Source organism: Vanrija albida (genome assembly GCF_041260175.1).
Source record: "Vanrija albida strain AlHP1 chromosome Unknown contig_1, whole genome shotgun sequence".
Classification (NCBI taxonomy): Eukaryota; Fungi; Basidiomycota; class Tremellomycetes; order Trichosporonales; family Trichosporonaceae; genus Vanrija; species Vanrija albida.
This window is the reverse complement of record NW_027191420.1, coordinates 3,713,728-3,733,604: the sequence shown is the minus strand read 5'-3', so window position 1 is coordinate 3,733,604 and position 19,877 is coordinate 3,713,728. Positions and strand designations below refer to the sequence as shown.

Genomic DNA, 19,877 nt, shown 5'->3' with positions numbered 1-19,877 from the left:
GGAGATAACGCGTCGAGCAGAGGACTCGGAACAGTGAAGACGGACAGTCGTCGCTCCCACAGTGGGTGGCTTGTTTGGTGGCAAAAATCCAATCAATTAGGTCCGATTTACACCCGACGACACCCGACTTGGTCCAATTTCTATTCCAATTACAATCCCATTAGGATTGCACCTCGCTGGTGACTCCACATCCCATCGTGTCTGCATAACGTGACAATTGTACAATAACACCACTCCCAGAGCCAAAGACGGCGCTCTAGCAGATGAACAAGAGATTGACGTCCATGGCTGGGGGCCGTCAGCAACGCAAAGAGAGCTGAAACACTACACTCACGGTGCGAGGACGACAGCTGCGGCTTCTGCTGGTACTTGCCGGCCAGCTCTTCGCGGATCGAGCGAAGAAGCTGCAGGTACGACTGCTGAGGGTTCTTGGAGAGCGCAGCGATGAACGCCTGGTTGTGTCAGTGCTCGCTCGCCTCACGGATGGTAGCACCCACATAAGACATGGCGCCAGTAGCCTGGCCGGCCTCCTGCGTGTCTGCCGACGTCTGCGAGTCCTTGCATCCCGACCACATGACAACGTCGCCGGGGGCAGTACGCGTCTGCTTGGTCTTCTCGGCGGCACCAGAGTTACCGCCCATCACCGACTTGCCAGCGCTGCGAGTGTCAGCGTGAATCCACAAGGTGGAGCCGAGCACCACACTCACCCCATGATGCCCGAAAGCATGCCACCAATGTCGCCCTTGAGGTAGCTCATACCGGCGCCAAGGACGCCCTTGCCGGCCTCGGCAAGGAGGTTGGGCTCCTTGATCTTGCCTTCGGTCGAGTAGACGTACGGCAGGTCGAGGGCAGTGGCCGAGTGGCACGAGTCGAAGATGGCCGTGAGACGGCATCCGGGGGGAAGTGGGCGGACCATGATAGCGTGCACTGGGGCGTGAGCTCGACACAAGGCTTTCCACCACGCTGAACTCACTCTCATCGTCCACAATGTGGCCAGCCTGCTTAAAGTCGACGGGGTAGACGACCTCGTCGTTGCCGTCGTCCTCGTCGCCGTCGAGGTCCTGAGTCTGACCACCGTGGCCGGAGCTTCTCGTCAGCACGCGCCAAGCCACCCCACTCACTAGTGGAAGAAGAGCGAGTCGTTGGGCTGGGCGCCCTGCACGAGCCAGTGCATCGCCTGGATCATGTTCTGCTTGGTGGGCATCTGTCGCGGGTTGCGCGTGTCGTCGGTGAGGATGACCATGTCCTCATCGCGGTAGTTGTATCTCGACTGCAAGAAGCGCTTGACGTTCTGCACGTCGTTGATGCACCCGCGCAGCTGGCCCTGCTGGTTGAAGTAGTTGATACCGATGAGAAGGGCCTTGCGCTTGCCGGTACCTGGTTGTGTCAGCACGTCCTCGCCACCAGCTGGCGGCACTCACACTGCGAATACTGGAAGAACGGCTGCTGAGCGCCGCCCTGTCCCTGGAACTGAGGGCCGTAGTGCTGCTGTCCGGTCGGGGGTCGCACTGGGCGGTACGTGTCAGCACGTCTGCATCCTTTCCCACGTCGTCGTCGTCGTCGACTCACTGGGAGGTCCGCCAGGAGGGGGAGGGTACTGGCTGTATCCGCCCGGCCTGGGGCCGCCAGGCGGCGGCGCGTAGTGCTGCTGCGGGGGAGGGCCCGGCGGCGCGCCCCACTGCTGCTGAGGGGGAGGGCCGGGCGGCGCACCCCATCCACCACCGCCGCCGCCGCCCCACTGCTGCTGCTGGGGAGGGGGCGGGGCGTTGTTGTATCCGGCACCGGGGAAGCCGCCCATCGCGCTCTGGCCGGGGAACGCGCGGTTGTCGTAGTGGCCTTGGCTGGGAGGTGTTAGCGGGGTTGCGGGCGGGCATTGTTTGACGAGCGCTGCGAGGCACGCTACACGTCGTCGGTCGGTGCTGACTCGACGTACCCAGGGGGAGGTGCGTTCCAGCCGCCACCGCCCGGTGGGGGCGGGGGGTTGTTCGAGTACTGGTTGTATCCGCCGTTGCCGTTGTTCCACATGTCGAGAGAGAGTTGTAGAGGGGACAAGGATGAGGAAGGAAGGAGAGAGTGGGAGGTGGAAGATGTTAGTCAGTTGTGTCCCGCCGTCGGTCGGCGTCGTCGTCAGTCAGTCAGTCAGTCTGTCGGCGCGCGGTCACGTCTCAGACGCGGAAAGGGGGACCGTGGGTGGGTGGGCAGGTGGGCGGCTGCCATGTCACGTGACCCCACCACCGCCTTGGCACAGCCTGCGCAGCGGTTTCATTGTCGCAATCGACACTGCCATTCATCTCTCTCATGCATCAGGACGAACATCAAAACAAAAAAGAAAATGGAGGAGGGCAATGACGAGTATAGGTATAGATGCGTACACATGGCGTCAACAGAGCCGCGGCACTTGGCCGACGACAGCTCGGTCGACCCCGCGCGCTCACACTACACGACACACCGACACTCGCCCGCTCGAGCCGCCTGCTCAGAGACAGGCCGCCTCTACACGCTCATCGCGCTAGTCTATCTACTTCTTCTTGGGGCCGTGGAGGGGCTGGCCAATCTGGTTGGCGGCACCACGGAGCTTGACGCCAACAACACGCTCGAGCTTGGCGAGGAGCTGCTGGTTGGGCTGGGCGCGACCAGACTCGAGGTCGGCAATCTGGGCGTGTGAGCGGGGCGGGGCAACGCGCGAGGCGTGGGACATTGACAGGTTACCCCAAGCGAAACAGGACACCTGTCATCCCCACCTATGACACTCACGTCCTGGGGCTTGGCGTTGACCTGGGTCGCGAGGTCCTTCTGGGTCATCGACTTGCCGTCGGCCGACTTCTTGGCCATACGAGCGGCCGCGAGGGCCTTGCCAACGCTGGGAGGTGAGTATAGGGTTCATAAATCGCAGCGACGATGTCTGGTTCGGTTCGCAGTTGAGGCTCGAACCAGACACCCCACTCGACGACTCACGAGACGTCAACCTTCTCTGGGGGCCTGGGAGCGTCGTCGGCGTCGAGCTTGCCGAGGCGCTGGTAGTCGGCGGCTGCGGAGTGAGCTTGGGAAGACGTCCGCGCAGCAGCTCTACTCACGGCCCTTGGTCTGGGTGCGGTCCTTGGCGGACGAGGAGACAACGGTGCCGGCGCGCTGGGCGGCTGTGGGGGTTAGTTCCGTTGCGGGAAGGAAGGACACGAGGGTGGCCAGATAGGAGAGATCAGGCGGACGAAGGTGGAGGGAATGGGTTGCGCGAGCGAGGAAGGAAGACAAGGGGCATCACTCGGGCTGAGCTCGCTCAGAGAGTAGACAAAGCCCCTCCCTCGATCAAGACAGATCGCACCCTCACGCCGACAATAGTCCAGCAGTAAACAAGGTGTCTCCGTTAGAGGCATCTTCCCTCTAGCAGCCCGCGCCGCTCCCAACGCTCGCCACCTCGAGTTCCATCACCCCCATCAAATGGCGCTCCACCAGCGACTCGCACGCACCGTTGAGAGCCGAGCCCTTGGCGACAGTCGCACGCTTGGTGCCGAAGCCGATAACCTGAGGCTTGTCGTCCCAACCAGACTGCTCGAGTATGCGAGGAGTGCGGGAAGAGCAAGTCGAGGCAATGACGAGTCGCACGAGTCAGCACGCGATACGCTCGCTCGCTCCACTAAAAGCGCAGGACCCACCATTGTGGTTGTGTAAGTGTAGAGTAAGAGGGTGAGAGGAAGAGTTGACGAAGAGTACTGTCTAGTCGCAGTACTTGTAGTGTTGAGTCGTTGTTGTTGTCTTTGTCGTTGTGGAAGATGATGGAAGTGGCCCTCGTCGCCCGTCGTCGCTCGCCGTTGTTCGTCACTCGCTCCGCCTCGCGCGTTGCGATTTCTGATCGGAGCCGGATGATGCGGAGTCAGGCGTGACTCGCGGATTAGGTAAGCGAGGAAGCGCGGGAGTAAAAAGGAGGACAGCGGGAGCAAAGTCACGTGGGGAGAATGGCCTCCACCCTCAGGGCGTTTGACCGGCCTGTCCTGTTCATCGTCGTCTCCACGACTCTTGTCGTCGCCGCATCGCAGACTCGGAGCTCGCAGTCGGCAAAGCGCTCGCCTACGAGTCCCCCGACGCGCCTTGCTCAAGTCGGGACAATCAGGCGGATTGCGGCTCTCCCCCGCCTCGGTAATTGCTGCCTAGACATGAATCTCGTCGACGAGGCCCTTGCCGAGGCTGGGGCCCTTCGAAATCGGCATTCAACATCGGCCTTCAACCCTGCTGGCCTACGCAGCCAGTGGTCCGGAACGGCGGTGCGACGTCGCACCGACGCTTCGGAGGGCGATGGTGGCCTGCGCCGGTGGGCCTTGGCGCGGTGTTTGAGTGGCTCGGTCGTGTTGTGGTTCGGCGTCTTGCTCGACTCGGCGAATTGCTCTCCGACGATGGGGAGGACACTGACTCTGAGCAAAGTTGGCGCGATAGCCGGGGGAGTGGCTCGACATATTTAAGGAGGCTGGGGCGAGGCGATTGGCGCTCACCAACTACCTACATCTCACACAATGACCAACACGCCGCAGAAGAAGCAGCAGAAGGAGCACCGCACCGTCGTCTCGATCGACCCGTTCAAGCCCGCGCTCGGGCAGAAGGGCATCGTCAACCGGTGGCAGTGGGTCCGGGCTACGACAACACTGACGCCAGCCCCGACATCCCGGCGTGCGCGACGGTCGCGCAGGGCGAGATCTTCAAGGTCGAGTGCCACGAGTGGACTGGCGGGCAGATTGTCAACAGCGACGACGCCGACGATCTTGTGGTGGGTCGAGCCGAGCCCGCGGCGCCACTAACGCCAGAACATTGAGCTCTCGGGCTGCCACAACCTCTCTGGGCCTGTCGGCGTCGAGGGCGCCGAGCCGGGCGACGTGCTCGTCGTCGACATCCTCGACGTTGCGCCCTTCCCCGACATGCAGTGGGGCTACACCGGCATCTTTGAGAGTGGGTCGCGCCCGCGATGCAGCTGACGAGGCAGAGGAGAACGGGGGGCTCTTCGCCAACGAGTTCCAGAGCCGGGCCGCCAAGGCGATCTGGGACTTTGAAGGCGTGTACGCGACCTCGCGCCACATCCGGGGCGTGCGCTTCGCCGGCATCCCGCACCCCGGCGTGATCGGCACCGCGCCGTCGCAGGAGCTCCTCGAGACGTGGAACGCGCGCGAGGCGGGCCTCCTCGCCGCGCACAGCGACGCCGTGCCCCAGGTGGCCATGCTGCCCGAGGTGCGGGGCGCATACGTCGGCCAGGAGATGGACCAGGCCACCCGGGAGCGCGTGTACGCCGAGGGCGCGCGCACGATCCCCGGGCGCGAGAACGGGGGCAACGTCGACATCAAGGTGGGTTTGTGTGGCGGCGTGGCTGACCCCAGAACCTGAGCCGCGGGTCAACGGCCTACTTCCCCGTGTGGGTCAAGGGCGGCAACCTCACCCTCGGCGACCTGCACTTCAGCCAGGGCGACGGCGAGCTGAGCTTCTGCGGCGCGGTCGAGATGGCGGGCGTCGTGACGCTCAAGTGCCGCGTGATCAAGGGAGGGATGGAGAAGATCGGGCTCAAGCAGCCGATTTTCATGCCGAGCCCCGTCGACCCAAAGTACCAGGACCGGCTTATCTTCGAGGGGATCAGTGTCGAGGTGAACGGCGACGGGACGCAGCACTACCTCGACACGACGGTGGCGTACAAGCAGGCCGCGCTCAACTGCATGGATTACCTCACGCGGCTCGGCTACACGCGCGAGCAGGCGTGTGAGTGAAAGGCTTCCTCCCCTGCCACAGGGGCTCCGCTGACTAGCCCAGACCTCCTGCTCTCGGCCGCGCCGATCGAGTCGCACGTCGGCGCCGTCGTCGTCGTCCCCAACTCGGTCGTCACGATGGAGCTGCCCCTCGGCATCTTTGACCGCGACATCACGCCCGGCGACGACGGGGTCGAGAAGCGCGAGCTGGGGCAGGCCGCGATCCGGTCCGACGGGGCCACCGGGCTGCCGCATCCCGAGCTGGCGCCGTGGCGCAGGTAGAGGGCGTGGGGTGTGAACCAGTATCGTGAACATGCAAACATATCTCTCCGACCGAGCCGCTGGGGCGCGTTCGTCGGTGTCGGTGTCGGCCTCGGCTTGGCTATCGGCTTTCCCCGGTCGTCCAGCACACTGCCATCACATGATGTGTAGGGTGTGAATCTCGCTGCGCTGAGCATCGAGGCCAAGAACCTGTTTCAAACGGCATCCAGGCTCTCACTGATAAGGTCCAATTTCAGGCCCAGAGGGCAGAACGGGGCCGTGTAACCGGGAAGTGATAGCCGACGTCGGCCACCTCGATGTCATCGTGTCTCAAGTCGGGACCAAGTCGAGCATGCCGCCGTCTCTGAAGCGGTGGGGACGATGTCCATGGGGACGAGGTCTCACATGACCATGGACCTCGGCGGCTCCTATGGTCCAGCTCCAGCTCAATGCAGCCTGGGAGTGCATAAAGGGGGTAGTGACCCGGGAAATGGTACAGAGCTCACTGGCCCAACTCGCCACTCACACCAGCCCCAAGCTGCCCTCACACCCGCCCAGCCCTCACCAAGCCCCCCCGAACCTGCGCCCCGACAATGCCCACCCAGCAGAAGGAGTACCGCACCGTCGTCTCCATCGACCCGTTCAAGCCCGCCAACCAGCAGCAGGGCATCACCAACCGCTGGCAGTGGGTGGAGCATCGCCACGACGCTGACATCCAGCCCCGACATACCCCCCTACGCGACCGTCAAGCAGGGCGAGGTCTTCCACGTCCAGTGCCACGAGTGGACTGGGGGCCAGATCGTGAACAGCGACGACGCCGACGACCTGCAGGTGGGCGGTGTCGGTCACGGCACAGGTCGCGCTGACGGACAGCACATCGACCTGTCGGGGTGCCACAACCTCTCGGGCCCGATCGGGGTCGAGGCCGCCGAGCCGGGCGACGTGCTCGTCGTCGACATCCTCGACGTGGCCCCCTTTCCCCAGATGCAGTGGGGCTACACCGGCATCTTTGAGAGTATGTGCCGGCTGGCTGGCTGGCTCGCTCGCTCGCTCGCCGCCTCGACTGACCGGCACAGAGGAGAACGGCGGCGGGCTCTTCGCGTGCGAGTTTGACAGCCGCGCAGCCAAGGCCATCTGGGACTTTGAGGGCATCTACGCGACGTCGCGCCACGTCCCGGGCGTGCGCTTTGCCGGAATCCCGCACCCCGTGGGTCGATGCCCCGTAGGCATGCTCACACCAGGGCCTGATCGGCACGGCGCCGTCCCACGAGCTGCTGGAGACGTGGAACAGGCGCGAGCGCGCCCTGTTCGAGGCGAACGAGGGGGTCGTGCCCGAGGTCGCCCTGCTCCCCGGCGTTAAAGGCGCCTACGTCGGGCAGGACGTGCCGAAGACGGTGCGGGACAGGATCTACGCCGAGGGCGCGCGCACCATCCCCGCGCGCGAGCACGGGGGCAACGTCGATATCAAGGTGGGTGCGGGGTGGAGGCTGATGAGCCGCTGTGAGGGGTGGAGCGCGCTGCTGAGGCCCCTAGAACCTGTCGCGCGGGTCGCGCTGCTACTTCCCCGTGTATGTCAAGGGGGCCAACCTCGCGCTGGGGGACCTGCACTTCAGCCAGGGGGACGGCGAGCTCAGCTTCTGCGGCGCCATCGAGATGGCGGGCATCATCACGCTCAAGTGTCGCGTTATCGCCGGTGGCGTCGCCAAGCTCGGCCTCAAGCAGCCCATCTTCATGCCGAGCCCCATCGATCCAAAGTACCACGAGCGCATCATCTTCGAGGGGATCAGCGTCGAGGTCAACGGCGACGGCACGCAGCACTTTATGGACGCGACCGTCGCGTACAAGCAGGCAGCGCTCAACTGCATGGACTATCTCCACCGGCTGGGCTACACGCGCGAGCAGGCCTGTGGGTGGCACTGGGGGGACTAGGCTGACGCACAGACCTGCTCATGTCGGCCGCGCCGGTCGAGTCGCATGTCGGCGCTGTTGTTGACGTGCCGAATGCCTGTGTCACGATGGAGCTCCCGCTCGGCATCTTTGAGCGCGACATCATGCCGACGGACGACGGCGTGCCCAGGGAGGACTGTGGCCAGGCCGCCGTGCGCTCCGACGGCGTGAGGTGCTTGGAGCACCCCGACCTGGCTGCGTGGCGCAACTAGTGACGTCGGGCATGGTGGTTAAGAGTGCCCTGGGGTTGATGGGTCAGGTTGGAAGTTAGTTCAAAGTGAATGGACATGCAGATGTCATGCCGAGTCAGCTGGGCTCGAGGCGGTCGCCCGTCTCGCACGGGCGCGCTGCAAGAACAATGTCGCGCTGCAAGAACAATGTCCATGGTGTGTGTCTAGTCTACTGCGCACGTCAGCAAGGTCCCCACCACCCCTCTTACGTTGGCATAAATCTCAAACTCCTTGGCCAGCCCAACGGGGAGCAGGTCGGCCTCGACAAACTCCCTGCCGTCGCCCTTATCGAACACGACGTCGCCGTTGGGCAACAGGTCGAGGTTTGCAAACTGGCGTCAGCGGGGCCAGTGCTTGCCAGACTCACGCCCCACGAGTGCTGTACCCCGCCAGAGAGGTGGTCGACCGAGTTGAGGATCACAGCGTCCCAGTCGCCGAGCACGGGCTTGCCGGTGCCGAACAGCGCGCCGTCGACATGCCCGTGCGCGCGGGCGGCCGAGAGGCTGCCGAGCCCCTTGCGGCGGTACAGGCTGAGGCTGGCGGTCGCGGCGGGGAAGTCGAGCGCGTAGTCGCCGACGAGGGCGCGCCCGATCTGCACGACGCACGCGGCGTGGCTCACGATGAGGAGGGTGCGCACGTCGGGCCTCTCAGCCTCGACGCGGCGGACGAACGCGCGCACGAAGCCGTCGATGCGCGCCGCGAGCTCGGGCACCGTCTCGCCCCGCCGGTTGGGGAAGTAGGTCGGCGCGTACTCTGCCAGCTGCATCTCAAAGTGCGGCTGGAGGGTCGAGGCGGCTCCGGGGCGCGGGAGGAGGCCGGTGCCCGGCGCCGCTGGGGAGAACCTTTTGTCAGCGCCGCCAGGGGGAGCTCTCACCACTCCATCGCGCCGAGCTCGCAGCTGACGTCCTGGCCGAGCCTGAGGGCGAGCGGCTGGATCGTCTGCATCGTCCGGTGGAAGGGCGAGGAGAAGAGCGCGTCCGGGGTGGGCAGGGGCGCGGGAGGCTCGGCGAGGAACGCGGCCAGCTCGTCGGCCTGCACGAGGCCGCTGGCGGCGAGCTACCGTCAGCTGGGAAGGGAGGGGGACGCACCGGAGGGTCCTTGAACATGCCCGTGACGGAGGTGAGGACGCTGACGTCCTCAAAGTCGGCGCGGTAGCCGTGCCGCGCGACGTAGATGTTTTCGAGCATGGCGTTGGGACGGGGGATGCACAGGCTAGAGGAGGGGGTGGGACGAGCTATGTAGTGCTCTTGGGAGAGTGGGACGTGTCGAGACGTGTCAAACGTGCCAGACTTGCTGCGGGTCAATCGTGGCGAGATTGTGACGCATCTTCGGGCCGGAATGCGGGCAGTCACCTCGGACTTGGCCGAGTGCGGTGACCACGCCGGTGGCCGCATCTCGTCACCATCGCCGCACTCCGTAGCTCTATTTGCATGATGTGGTAGTACAAGCGCCTCTCAGTGTCCATCCCTACGCTACGTCGCCCCACCCCCCGGCAAGAGCTGCACAAACTCGACGCGCGAGTACATGCCCCACCAGTCCCACAGCCCCCTGGGCGCCTCGGCGTCCGGCGCGCTCAGCAGGCTCACGACGACGCGGAGCACCTTGCCGCGCAAACTCTCGCCATTGGACGCGATGCACTCGATCGGGATGCTGTGTGTCAGCGGCGCAGTGTGGGATGCTTACGTCTCGAGCTGGGCGAGGGTGCGGGCCGCGATGTCGTGCCGCTCCTTCTTGTCGTCGCGGCCCGGGACGACCTCTGCGCGGAGATCGAGCTGGGCAGCCGTCAGCATCTAGCACGGACGCCCGACCCACCAAGGCCAGCTCGGCACACAGCGCCGTGATGTAGATGTTCGCGGCCTGCGTCGCGAACGCCGTGCTCCCCTGCTGAAAGCGCGGCTGCAGCGTGGGCGGGAGGCCGGCCAACAGGCCCTCAACCTCGCGCCGCTGCTCTGCGACCCAGGACGCGAGGCGGACGCCGCTCGGCCCCGCGTCGGCGTCGTGCAGCCACACCCGGTGCCGCTGGATGCACCCGCCCAGCACTTTGAAGAGGCGCGCGGTGATGCCAAAGGCCGCGAGGTAGCTCGTCTTGTCGGCCGGCTGCGCCAGGCCGGGGAGGTACTCGTCGTCTATTTCGAGCGGGAGCGGCGGGGTGCCGTCAAAGTCGGAGAGCTGGACCGGGTGGCCGTTGAGGCTGTTGGTCTTGTCGATGGCGTAGGCCTGCCAGTAGAGCCGGCGGCAGTGCTCTATGTCGAGGGGAGAGAGCGCGTCGGACGGCAGCTCGCGGTTCAGGCCGAGCGAGTAGACTAGCCTGCGCACGTCGGAGAGCAGGTTGGCGCCGAGCTCGGGCGTCGGCGCCGCCTGGGCCGTGACCCAGTCGCTGGGGTCAGCTGGGAGCGCCGGGACACTTACAGGATGGTGCTGGCCAGCACGACGAGGCTCGGCCGGGTCTGGTACCGGATCTGGATGAGCCTGCTTCCCCGCTGGCAGCGCGTGAGCAGCGCCTCGAGGCGCGCCTTGTCCATCCGGCCGGCGAGCCACGAGAGCGGGCACTGCGTGATGGTGTACGCGACCATGCTGAGTATGAGCCCTCGGAACGCCTCGTCCCCCTCGTCCCGGCGGTGGAGCACGTCCTGCGCAAAGCTCGGCCTATGCACAAGCGGGACGAGGACGTGCTGGTGCTTCATGTGGAGCGCGAGGAAGAAGCTGATGTCGTCCCAGCTCGCGAACGACTCGAGCCGCCCAATGTCAGCGTCGGGCCCCGCCGCACTCCCCGCGAGCGGCAGGTCGGGAAGAGCTTGGGGGACAGGTATTGGAGGGACCGCGGCGAGCGCGTACTCGCCATTCTCGAGCAGCGGCAGGCCGAACCCGTACTCTACGCTCAGCTGCGCCTGCATCGGAAACCCGCCGGCGTAGACCGGCTGCTGCTGCTCCATGGCAGCAGCCACGCCCCCCATGTCAGCGTACATGGCCACGGGGGAGAGCGAGACGTCGGGGCTCTGCGGGGAGGTCGAGACGTCGTCCCAGCGCGGGTGGGCGCCTCCGACGCTGCGCCGGATCGGGCTGGCCGTCAGCTCCTGGGCCCAAGCGGCGAAACTCACGCCCGTGGCCGGCCCGGCTTCTTCGGCGTGTACTCGTACGTGCATCGCTCTGCGCGGCGCGCGCAGTTGCGGCACTGGGCGTGCGGGTGCGCCGAGCTGCTCGGCGCGTCGGGGTCGGGGATGCATCGGACCTGTTGGGTGTGAGCGGCGGGCCTGGGGGAGACGAGCCCCTGGGAAGCGAAGCGTGGAAACGGCCCGATAAGCCACACGACTGCAACCCACCTTGCGCGCGCGGCACTGGTCGCACGTCACGGCGTTGGGCGGCTTGTCTGCGGCAGTAGCGACGGCGGGACCAGCGGCGGGGACGGCGCGAGCGGGCGTAGCGAGCATGGGCGGGGCGGGACGCGGACACGGACGCTGCTGCTGGCTGCTGGGCTGACGGCTCGACTCGCATTGCAGAGAGAAGAGTGCAGTGTGACTACGAGGGGACATGCATCAAGGCTGGCTGAGTCGCACGCAGCTGCTGCTGCTGCTGCAGCAGCGTCTGGTTGCCTGCGTCGTGCTTGCCGCTGCATACATTGCACTCCCAAGTGCTGCTAACAGTCTTCGGCGACGAGTCTGGCAGCCGCCCGCCCGCCGCGGCAGGCCCGCCAGTGCCACCTTGTCCGGCTGCCGACTTGCACCTTGGCCTTTTGCTCCACGCTTGACTCTTCTGGGGGTCGCCGGTGCATCCTATTCAGTCCCCCGTCATGTGACGGCTTACGTCTTTATGAAGCTTAGTCGATGCATGCTGCAGGGAACAGCGCTTGCCATGTACGGATGCATCGTGGATGGCATGGGCCGGGGTGGGAGTGCTCGCTTTTCTCGGCTCTCGGCCACCACTCAGACCCCACTCCGGCAAGTTGAGCCCAGCCCACTTGCCCAGTTGGCTCATGTGCCATGCGCCGCACCCATCCACCCATACATATCACACGCAGCCCTACCCCGACTCGCACTCGCGCTCTGCACGCAAAAGCCGCGCCTCAAGCTCGTCGCACCTGGCATGCACGGCGGCCAGCTGTGCGTCGTTGCGCTCGATGAGGGCCGCGAGGGCCGAGAGCGATCGCAGCGTGTCGGGTACAGCCAGCGATAGCGGCGCGTCGGGTGTCTCGGCGATGCGCTGGGCGTCATGTTCAGGGGCCACGGCGATGTCGGGTACGACTGGTGCATCCTCGTCGGGCCACAGCGACGCCGGGAGGTCGGACCCGTCGTCGTCGCTTGCCAGCGCGCGAAACCGGCCCCCGCGCGGGTGCGGCGCCATCTGATCGCGTTCATGCGCGCCAGCCTCGACGGTGCGGTCCATCGGGCCGTCCCCCTCGCGAACTTCTACAAACCAGCGCCGGCGGGCCGAGTCCTCGGAGCACGCGATGCCCTCGCCCACACACGCGGCGCAGGCTCCCCGCGCGAGCGTCACGAGCACGCCTTGGCGGTCGGGCAGCGGGGGGTGTGGGCGCGTGAGGGGCGGGATGTGGCATGGGGTTCGGGCGCGCTTGCAGTGCGTGCATGGGGGTGCGCTGGGGTCAGCTTCTCGAGCAGAGGCAGTCAGCTCACAGGTAGGGCCGGGAGGGGTCGGGGGCCGAGGGGTCCGGGGGGAAGCCCCAGGCTGTCATTTGGGGTGCGTCCGGCTGGGACGCGGGCGGGGGGGTCAGTGGTGAGAGGGTGCGGGTGCGGGGCATGTTAGCTGTGAGTGTTGTGAGTGGGTGAGTGGTGAGAGAGGGGAGAGTGAGCGGGAAGAGTGGAAGTGAGAAGGAGAGTGGGAGGGAACGACGAGGGGAGGAAGGAAGACGACGAGGAAGGCGAGGAAGATGAGCAAGGTGGGGATGCAGCGGCATCTCGTCAGCCCGACAACAATACATGCACATCTACGCCTCGCCAACCTGCTTGACCTCGACGGGGCGGCTCACGCCAATCTTGGGCGGCAGTACGAGCACCTGGGTATTCCTGCGCCAGAACGCGACGAGCGTGGTAGCGAGGGTCTCGGGGTCGTCCTGGCGTCAGCGGGTCCCACACTACGACCCACCTCGTGCAGGGAGTGCCCGACGTCCTGCATGACCTCGAGCTGGAACTTGCCCTGCCTTGTCCCGCGTCAGCCCCTCCCTTCTACACTACGCACATCTGCCCGACCATGAGCTCGCGGTCGAGGCGCTCCTGCCCAGCCAGGACGAGGAGGCGCGCACACCGCGCCGAGACGAAGCGCTGCGAGAGGCCCGTGTACCATCCTGACGTCAGCCTTTTCTAGAGCCCCACGCACCCTCCCAGAACGGCTCGGTCGAGAGCAGGTTGGTGCGCCACACCTGCTTGTCGTCTGGGCCTCCGCTTGCCGCCGGCACGACGTAGGACGGGACCGAGACGCGCGCCGAGGTCGCGTTGCGGATCGACCCCGAGTTGAGGCTGCGCTCTCAGCACTTCTCTCAGCCCAGTGGCCACTCACTGCCATGCAATTGCGGCCGACACCGAGGGGAACGACGCCGGGCGTTTCTGGATAATCCCCTTCATGAGGGGCAGCGCCTCGATCGCGGTGCCTTCCGTCAGCTAGCCCGTGGCCCAAACCCACCCTCAACGACGTCGAGCACGGCGACCCCGCACACCGTGTACCCTAGGTTCTGGAGCGCCGGCGCGGCCGAGAGTACGGGCGCCGCGCCCATCGAGTGGCCGAGTAACTGCATCAGCACAGCCGGCGGGCGGGCTTACCAAGAACGAGGGCGCCGCCCTCGGGTCGGGGAACACATGCCGCACGACGGCGAGCAGATCGGCGAGGAGCACGTCGAGGCTGAGGTCTGCGCCGGCGGCCTCCGCGCCGCTGACACGCGTCTTGCCGTGCCCGCGCGCGTCGTAGGCAAGGAAGCCGAGCTCGCCGCCCGAGCGCGCGGCGACGGCCCGCGCAAGCGCCGCAAAGCTCAGCGCACTGGCCCCGCCGCCGTGGTGCGCGAGGACGTACGTGGGTTTTCCGGCCTTGGGCGCCGGCTCGGTGAGGTAGGCGCGGAAGACGGCGTCTCCCCCGTCGGGGGTGACTTCGAGCGCTTGACCGAAGAACTCGGAGGCGGAGAGCGGGGCGAGGGCCGGCGCCGCGCGGGAGGGGGGAGGGACGAGGTCGCCCAGCTCGTCGGCGAGCTCTTCCTCCTCGTCGTCTTCGGTCGCCCACGGGGCCTTGGTCGGCGCCATGGGCGGCAGACGGTTGAGTATTGAGCGCCGGAACTCGTCAGACATGGTGCGGTTGTCGTTGTTGACGTCGTGCAAGGCGGCGTCATGAGCGCCGTCGAGGACGTCGAGGGCGGGGTCCCCGCGTTTTATTCGGCCCACCCCGTACGGCGCATCCGACACCGAGCAAAAGTCGCGAAATGCAGCGACAAGTCGCAACGATACACTCGACAATAACAACAGCGAGCAGCGATAACCTCGGCCTGGACGACGACGAAGAGGACAGCGACGACCGACGACCGATAGACCGCGGGCGACACTACGAAAACAGACCCCCTCCCCCCTTTCCTCCGACGTACCCCCCCCCCCCCCTCCGCCATGTCCGGAAAAGCAGCAGTCACACAACTGGTCAAGCTCGTCGTGCCCGCAGGCAAGGCGACGCCGTCCCCGCCCGTCGGCCCGGCGCTCGGAGCGCGCGCGGTCAAGGCGATCGACTTTTGCAAGGAGTTGTGAGTGGCGCGGCGTCCTCCTCCCCTCTCCTCCGACCTCCCCTCCCTCCCCTCCCCTCGGTCGCCCCCCTCCCCTCCGTTCTCCCCTCCCAGCCCCACCGCACGCTCGCTGACGCTCGCGTGCTCGCAGCAACGCCCGCACAGCCCACTTCAAGCCCGAAGTCCCCCTCCCCACGCTCATCACGATCAACCCCGACCGCACCTTCTCGTTCCAGTTCCGCACCCCGCCCGTGTCGTACCTGCTCAAAAAGGCCGCCAAGATTGAAAAGGGCGCAGAGACGCACAAGGAAAGCGTCGGCACCGTGTCCCTCAAGCACGTGTACGAGATCGCAAAGGTCAAGTGCCACGACGACGTGCTCAAGGACCTCGGGCTGGAGCGCGTCGCTAGGAGCGTGATCGGCAGCGCGCGCAGCTTGGGGATCGAGGTCGTTCCTTAGAGGGATGTAGCATTGCACTGGGAGGAGGAATGGGGAGTGCCTGTGAGGGCTGGGTCATGACTCTAACACGGGTGGAATCTCTGATTGCTAAACCCTTGGCATCCAAAACCTGAACAATGCTACTAACATACAATCCGACGACCGACTCCTACGACCCCGGGCCCAGCGCCGGCCCGTCACCCCCCGACCACCCCTCGAGCCCGCTCCACAGCGAGCTCAGCGTGTTGAGGTCTGCAAACGGCAGTCTGGGACGTCAGCGTCATCCCCGCCGCACGGCGACTCACATTCCCGGGCCAAAGCCGCCCGTCGTGTCTGCACCAGACCCGACCCATGCCGTCGAATGCTGCAGCGCGTCCAGCCATGACAAGTCGGCCCCGCCTGCCCCGCTATCCGTCGCGTATCCGGGTCCTTCGACCTGCGGCTGGAGAAGGTCGAGGATGTGGACGAACCGCTCGGCAAGCGGCTCGGCCTTCATGGCCTCGAGCACTTGCCGCGCCTTGGCGAGGTCGTCGACCCACTGCTCGACCGCGGGCGAGCTGCGGTTCGTGTGCAGCGCGATGAGCGGCAGGAAGCACGCGTGAAAGAGGTAGTGCAGGCTGTACCACCCCTCGAGGCCGGTCCACACTCGCCCGCTCTGGATGAGGAACTCGTGCACGCTGTGAATCGTGTCCCGCGCGCTGCCGAGGCACAGGCGCGCGCACTCGACCTCGGCAGCCTCCTCTTCATCCTCGGGCTGGTGCTCTGGGACTAGTGGCTTGCCAGTCAGCGCGCGCTCGAGGAACGCGCGCCGGTGTAGGATAATGCGCAGGTTGCATATCCGCCACAGCAGCTTTTGGCGCATGAAGCCAACCCAGCCTGGTGACGACGGGTGTGTCGCCTGGATCCACTCGGGGAGCGTCGCCTGCCACCGGCCCAGTTCGGCGTCCATTGCCAGCGTCTCGGTGGATGATGGCGGGCGCACAGACGTGGCCTGGTTGTACAGCTCGCCCCCAACAACATGGAACTGCGACTGGAAGATGAGGTTGGCGTATGGTGTTATTTCGTCCACTGCCTGTGGCGAGTCGGTCGAGTTCGGCGTGAAGGACTGGGCGTTAGCCGGGCCACGGCATGATAACTCACGGGGTCGTGAAGGTTGATGACATAGTTCACATCGCACTCGTTCATCGTCAGGAGCTGGGGTCAGCAGGTAATCAATCCTCGGCCACCTACAATGGGCCTGCCGAATGTGACGCTCGAGCCCGCATCAACGACCCAGAGGTACCACCACACTCGTCGCCTGGCGTGAGCTTACCACGGGACTCTCAGCTCACCTAACCTCGCGCTCGAACGGCGAGATGTTCCAGAACGGCAGCTCGCGGTGGAGCCCGAGACCGACCGCCATGCGGCCCGCGACGCCTGTGGCGTGAGCTACCAGCGCACTCAACTGCTCAGCTCGCTCACCCAAGTACACATACGCCGCGTTGGGCTTGTTCATCTTCTGTGTGAGGTTGGCGAGGATGGTGAAGCCCTGCACCAGCGTCAAGCTCCCGGCTTCGATGAGGTCGACGTTGATAGACAAAACCGCGCACTCGAGGAAGTGGTTGATGACATAGTCGGGCTGCGAGGCGCAGAAGGCGCCGAGGCCGAGCACGCCGTTGAGGACGAGCTGCCATCTGGGTGTGAGCTCGCGCCGTGCGGCCGACGTACTGCTCGTCTGGGGGGTGTGGCACGACGTTGGCCCACTGCGCGCGGAACGTCGGCTGATGGAGCACGGGGTACTGGAGGTGGTAGTTGTTGAAGTACGAGTCGATGAAGGACTCGAGCTCGATCGCGCTGGGGCGGTAGTCCTGACGCTCTCGAGCCCGCCGCTCGCGCTCGCGCGGGTCCCGCGAGTCGGTATCGGACAGCGTCACGCCGCCCGCGCAAAACTGGAGGATGCGGAGGAGCGTCGCGCCCGACGCGAAGCCTGGCAGGTGTGAGCTTGTGGAGAGAGCGAGTACCTACCCAAGTAGCCCTGCCCGTCTGGGTCGACGGCGAGCGTGCTGGTCCCGTCGTGCCCGCGCGGCGTGCGCAGATTCCGCTCGTTCCACTCGTACCCCGCGGCGTTCTTTGGCTGGCGCTCGAATACCTCGACCGTGCGGGCAGCCGCGCGCCGCTCGCCCGCCGTGTCAGTGTGTGGAGAGATATGGGTCGAGGGGTTGGTGTGGGGGCTGATGAGGGGCGACACGTGCGGCACCGACTTTGGCGGGTCGCCGCGGAGATGGCTCACCGGGCGCGACGATGCAGGCTGCGGCGTCGACCCGCGGGAGTCGTGCAGGGGGACGTCGCCCTCATCCTCCCCCTCTTCGACCCGCCGGACAGCCTCCTCGAGGTCAATGTCGGGCAGGTACCGGGCAATCACGCGTCGTAGCGTCTCGCTCGTGTCCTGCAGCTGGGTGATGTGTCTTTAGTCAGCTTGGCGCGGGCCGCCCGACCCACTCTCGCGTAGGCCTCGCATTGTACTGGGCATACTTGCACGCCTTGCCGTACCGCTCGCACATGGAGCACGGGTCCTGGCGGTCGCACTGGAGCGGGGTCAGCCAGCGGCGTCGACTCCACCACCCACCTTGCGCTTGAGCCGATGGCACTCGTCGCATGACTGCACTGTCAGCACCGTCGTCGCGGTCGCCGGCGGCGAGGAGCAGACCCCTGCTGCCTCCTCTGCCGCCGGCACGACTCACGCCTCGCGAGAGCGGACGCGACGCCGCTCCACTCCCGCCGGCTCGGGGCACGCTCCGCCTGTCGGCCGGCATTGGATTTTTTCGTGTGCTGATGTGGTGTGCACGTGTGGTGGTGATGGCGGGGGGCGTGGTGTTGTCAGTGATGCTCTGGGCGTGTGTGGATGTCGAGTAATTGTGAGATGGGATGTGAGGAGGAGAGATGATGGACGAGGTGGAGCGGGATGAAAGCCGTCCGTTGCCGGCGGCGGCCGCTGGGCGGGACACTCAAGAGGCACAGGGATGACTGACGACGATATCCGAGGCGCGCTCTCTCCCTCTCTCTCTTCCTGCCAAGCATACTGCTGTTCGGCTCGGGTGTGCTAGCGAGCCGACTGGGGGAGGGACGAGGAGCAGCAGTCTGGCCAGCACGGCGTGTTGCATAACAAACAGTGTACATTCAGCAGCCTCTCTCGGACATTCCGAAGGGCATTCGGCAAGTGCGTCTCTGCGTCTCTTGCTCTCTCCGCCTCTTTCCACCACCACTACTATCACCCTCGGCCCTCCCTCTCTCTCTAGTACACAGTGTAGCCTGCAAGTGTCAGCACCCACCACCCATGCTTGCTGACTCCACTCACCTCCGTCCATGACCAAGTCATGCCCCGTCAAGAAGCGGCTCGCCAGCCCAGAGCACATGAGCACGACCATGTTGCCCAGCTCGGCGGGCTGCGCAAACCTGCCGAAAGGCGTCATGTCGCTCCATTTCTGCATCCACGCGGGGTCGCACGAGGTCATGTCGGTCGAGACGTAGCCGGGGGAGAGGGCGTTGACGGCGATGCCGTACTGGGCCCACTCGCCAGCGAGGGACTGGGGCGTCAGTGGGGGAGCCGGGGGTTGGGCGGGTGGGCATGAGGCTTGCGAGAGCGAGCAGCAGTTGAGAGTGGGTGGGTGGGTGGGCAACGCATCTCCCAGCTCAGTTGGGCGGGGAGAAGGGGGCAGTGGAGAGGAGACCACTCACCTTCGCAGCCATCGTCAAGCCCGCCTTGCTCGAGTTGTACGACACCTGGTTCTGCGGCGTCATGCTGACGACACCGCTGATGGACGAGATGAAGATGATCTTCTTGTCGAGGGTGCGGTACTCTGGTCGTGGGGGGTACGTGTCCTGCTGGGTGACGGCCGTCTTGAGGCCGAGCCAGTGGCGCACAAACGCGCGCGAGAGGTAGAGCGGCGCGAACAGGTTGTTGGCCATGACGAAGGTGAGGTCGTCTGGCGTCAGCTCGCCCCACGCCCCCACGCACCATCAGTCATGTCGACCGTGTCCTGGTGCTTGCACACGCCGGCGTTGCACACGACAAAGTCGACCTCGCCGACCTCGCCCGCGACGCGGTCGACGACGGCGTTGACGGCCGCGCTCTGCTCCCCGGGGCAGTGGTACGCGTGCACCTTTGACCCGGTCTCGGCGGACACCTGCTCCGCGACGGGCGTCGCGTCGCGCGAGTTCCACGTAATGACGACGGTGGCGCCGGCTTCCGTCAGCGCTACCTTGCGGCCGAGGCCTACCCTTGGCGAGCTGCTGCGTGATGGCGAGGCCGATGCCCCGCCCGCCGCCGGTGACGAAGGCGATCTTGCCCTTGAGGTCGAGGCTGAGGCCTGGGGAGGGGACGCTGGCTCCGTTGGTCGTGGTCATTGTGAGTGGGTGGGTCTTGCTATGCATGCAGGCCCCAGCTATAAGAGACGACGCAAGGGCTCGACGGTTGTGCTGGTTGTGCCGTTTAGCAGCGGTGGAGTCCGGGCCGGGCTCCGTATCGCCCGTGATAGCATTGCCGCAGGGCGTGATTCGTCGGCGGGTGTGCCAACTCGCCGAGTGGGGCCTCGGACGGTTACATACA

General features: G+C 65.9%; 11 protein-coding genes across 11 annotated transcripts; 3 read left to right on the top strand and 8 right to left on the bottom strand.

Moving 5' to 3' along the window:
- Positions 1–256: 256 nt before the first annotated feature.
- On the bottom strand, positions 257–2,025 carry MCA1_1 (Ca(2+)-dependent cysteine protease; the record flags this gene model as incomplete). The annotated part of the gene is made up of 9 exons (XM_069350130.1): positions 257–288; positions 335–452; positions 498–657; positions 708–927; positions 974–1,086; positions 1,122–1,377; positions 1,422–1,508; positions 1,570–1,841; positions 1,934–2,025. 9 exons carry the CDS (start codon positions 2,023–2,025, stop codon positions 257–259), a joined length of 1,350 nt encoding a protein of 449 aa, XP_069213674.1.
- A 493-nt stretch (positions 2,026–2,518) lies between these two features.
- Positions 2,519–3,653, bottom strand: MBF1 (multiprotein-bridging factor 1; the record flags this gene model as incomplete). Its single annotated transcript, XM_069350129.1, has 6 exons — positions 2,519–2,653; positions 2,755–2,860; positions 2,956–3,028; positions 3,075–3,137; positions 3,465–3,543; positions 3,651–3,653. 6 exons carry the CDS (start codon positions 3,651–3,653, stop codon positions 2,519–2,521), a joined length of 459 nt encoding a protein of 152 aa, XP_069213673.1.
- Positions 3,654–4,502: 849 nt separating this feature from the next.
- Positions 4,503–5,996, top strand: Q8F55_001510 (uncharacterized protein; the record flags this gene model as incomplete). Its single annotated transcript, XM_069350128.1, has 6 exons — positions 4,503–4,609; positions 4,642–4,753; positions 4,791–4,932; positions 4,967–5,322; positions 5,355–5,727; positions 5,779–5,996. The coding sequence occupies 6 exons, from the start codon at positions 4,503–4,505 to the stop codon at positions 5,994–5,996; spliced, it is 1,308 nt and encodes a 435-aa protein (XP_069213672.1).
- A 572-nt stretch (positions 5,997–6,568) lies between these two features.
- Q8F55_001509 (uncharacterized protein) lies at positions 6,569–8,134 on the top strand (the record flags this gene model as incomplete). The annotated part of the gene is made up of 7 exons (XM_069350127.1): positions 6,569–6,660; positions 6,695–6,806; positions 6,849–6,990; positions 7,052–7,182; positions 7,217–7,444; positions 7,509–7,881; positions 7,917–8,134. The coding sequence occupies 7 exons, from the start codon at positions 6,569–6,571 to the stop codon at positions 8,132–8,134; spliced, it is 1,296 nt and encodes a 431-aa protein (XP_069213671.1).
- A 187-nt stretch (positions 8,135–8,321) lies between these two features.
- On the bottom strand, positions 8,322–8,918 carry TFC7_1 (C6 zinc cluster transcription factor-like protein; the record flags this gene model as incomplete). Its single annotated transcript, XM_069350126.1, has 3 exons — positions 8,322–8,324; positions 8,362–8,484; positions 8,520–8,918. The coding sequence occupies 3 exons, from the start codon at positions 8,916–8,918 to the stop codon at positions 8,322–8,324; spliced, it is 525 nt and encodes a 174-aa protein (XP_069213670.1).
- A 706-nt stretch (positions 8,919–9,624) lies between these two features.
- On the bottom strand, positions 9,625–11,580 carry Q8F55_001507 (uncharacterized protein; the record flags this gene model as incomplete). Its single annotated transcript, XM_069350125.1, has 6 exons — positions 9,625–9,802; positions 9,836–9,924; positions 9,965–10,529; positions 10,562–11,212; positions 11,251–11,381; positions 11,473–11,580. The coding sequence occupies 6 exons, from the start codon at positions 11,578–11,580 to the stop codon at positions 9,625–9,627; spliced, it is 1,722 nt and encodes a 573-aa protein (XP_069213669.1).
- A 589-nt stretch (positions 11,581–12,169) lies between these two features.
- Q8F55_001506 (uncharacterized protein) lies at positions 12,170–12,905 on the bottom strand (the record flags this gene model as incomplete). The annotated part of the gene is made up of 2 exons (XM_069350124.1): positions 12,170–12,743; positions 12,781–12,905. The coding sequence occupies 2 exons, from the start codon at positions 12,903–12,905 to the stop codon at positions 12,170–12,172; spliced, it is 699 nt and encodes a 232-aa protein (XP_069213668.1).
- Positions 12,906–13,091: 186 nt separating this feature from the next.
- On the bottom strand, positions 13,092–14,436 carry PPE1 (Protein phosphatase methylesterase 1; the record flags this gene model as incomplete). The annotated part of the gene is made up of 7 exons (XM_069350123.1): positions 13,092–13,217; positions 13,250–13,304; positions 13,343–13,448; positions 13,481–13,620; positions 13,661–13,751; positions 13,784–13,889; positions 13,921–14,436. 7 exons carry the CDS (start codon positions 14,434–14,436, stop codon positions 13,092–13,094), a joined length of 1,140 nt encoding a protein of 379 aa, XP_069213667.1.
- A 309-nt stretch (positions 14,437–14,745) lies between these two features.
- MRPL19 (mitochondrial 54S ribosomal protein uL11m) lies at positions 14,746–15,313 on the top strand (the record flags this gene model as incomplete). The annotated part of the gene is made up of 2 exons (XM_069350122.1): positions 14,746–14,876; positions 15,007–15,313. 2 exons carry the CDS (start codon positions 14,746–14,748, stop codon positions 15,311–15,313), a joined length of 438 nt encoding a protein of 145 aa, XP_069213666.1.
- A 148-nt stretch (positions 15,314–15,461) lies between these two features.
- Q8F55_001503 (uncharacterized protein) lies at positions 15,462–18,084 on the bottom strand (the record flags this gene model as incomplete). Its single annotated transcript, XM_069350121.1, has 11 exons — positions 15,462–15,558; positions 15,598–16,397; positions 16,433–16,486; positions 16,523–16,589; positions 16,624–16,708; positions 16,754–16,965; positions 17,000–17,258; positions 17,297–17,736; positions 17,771–17,856; positions 17,898–17,930; positions 18,013–18,084. 11 exons carry the CDS (start codon positions 18,082–18,084, stop codon positions 15,462–15,464), a joined length of 2,205 nt encoding a protein of 734 aa, XP_069213665.1.
- A 479-nt stretch (positions 18,085–18,563) lies between these two features.
- On the bottom strand, positions 18,564–19,675 carry Q8F55_001502 (uncharacterized protein; the record flags this gene model as incomplete). Its single annotated transcript, XM_069350120.1, has 5 exons — positions 18,564–18,580; positions 18,627–18,855; positions 19,007–19,254; positions 19,287–19,514; positions 19,549–19,675. The coding sequence occupies 5 exons, from the start codon at positions 19,673–19,675 to the stop codon at positions 18,564–18,566; spliced, it is 849 nt and encodes a 282-aa protein (XP_069213664.1).
- Positions 19,676–19,877: the final 202 nt, after the last annotated feature.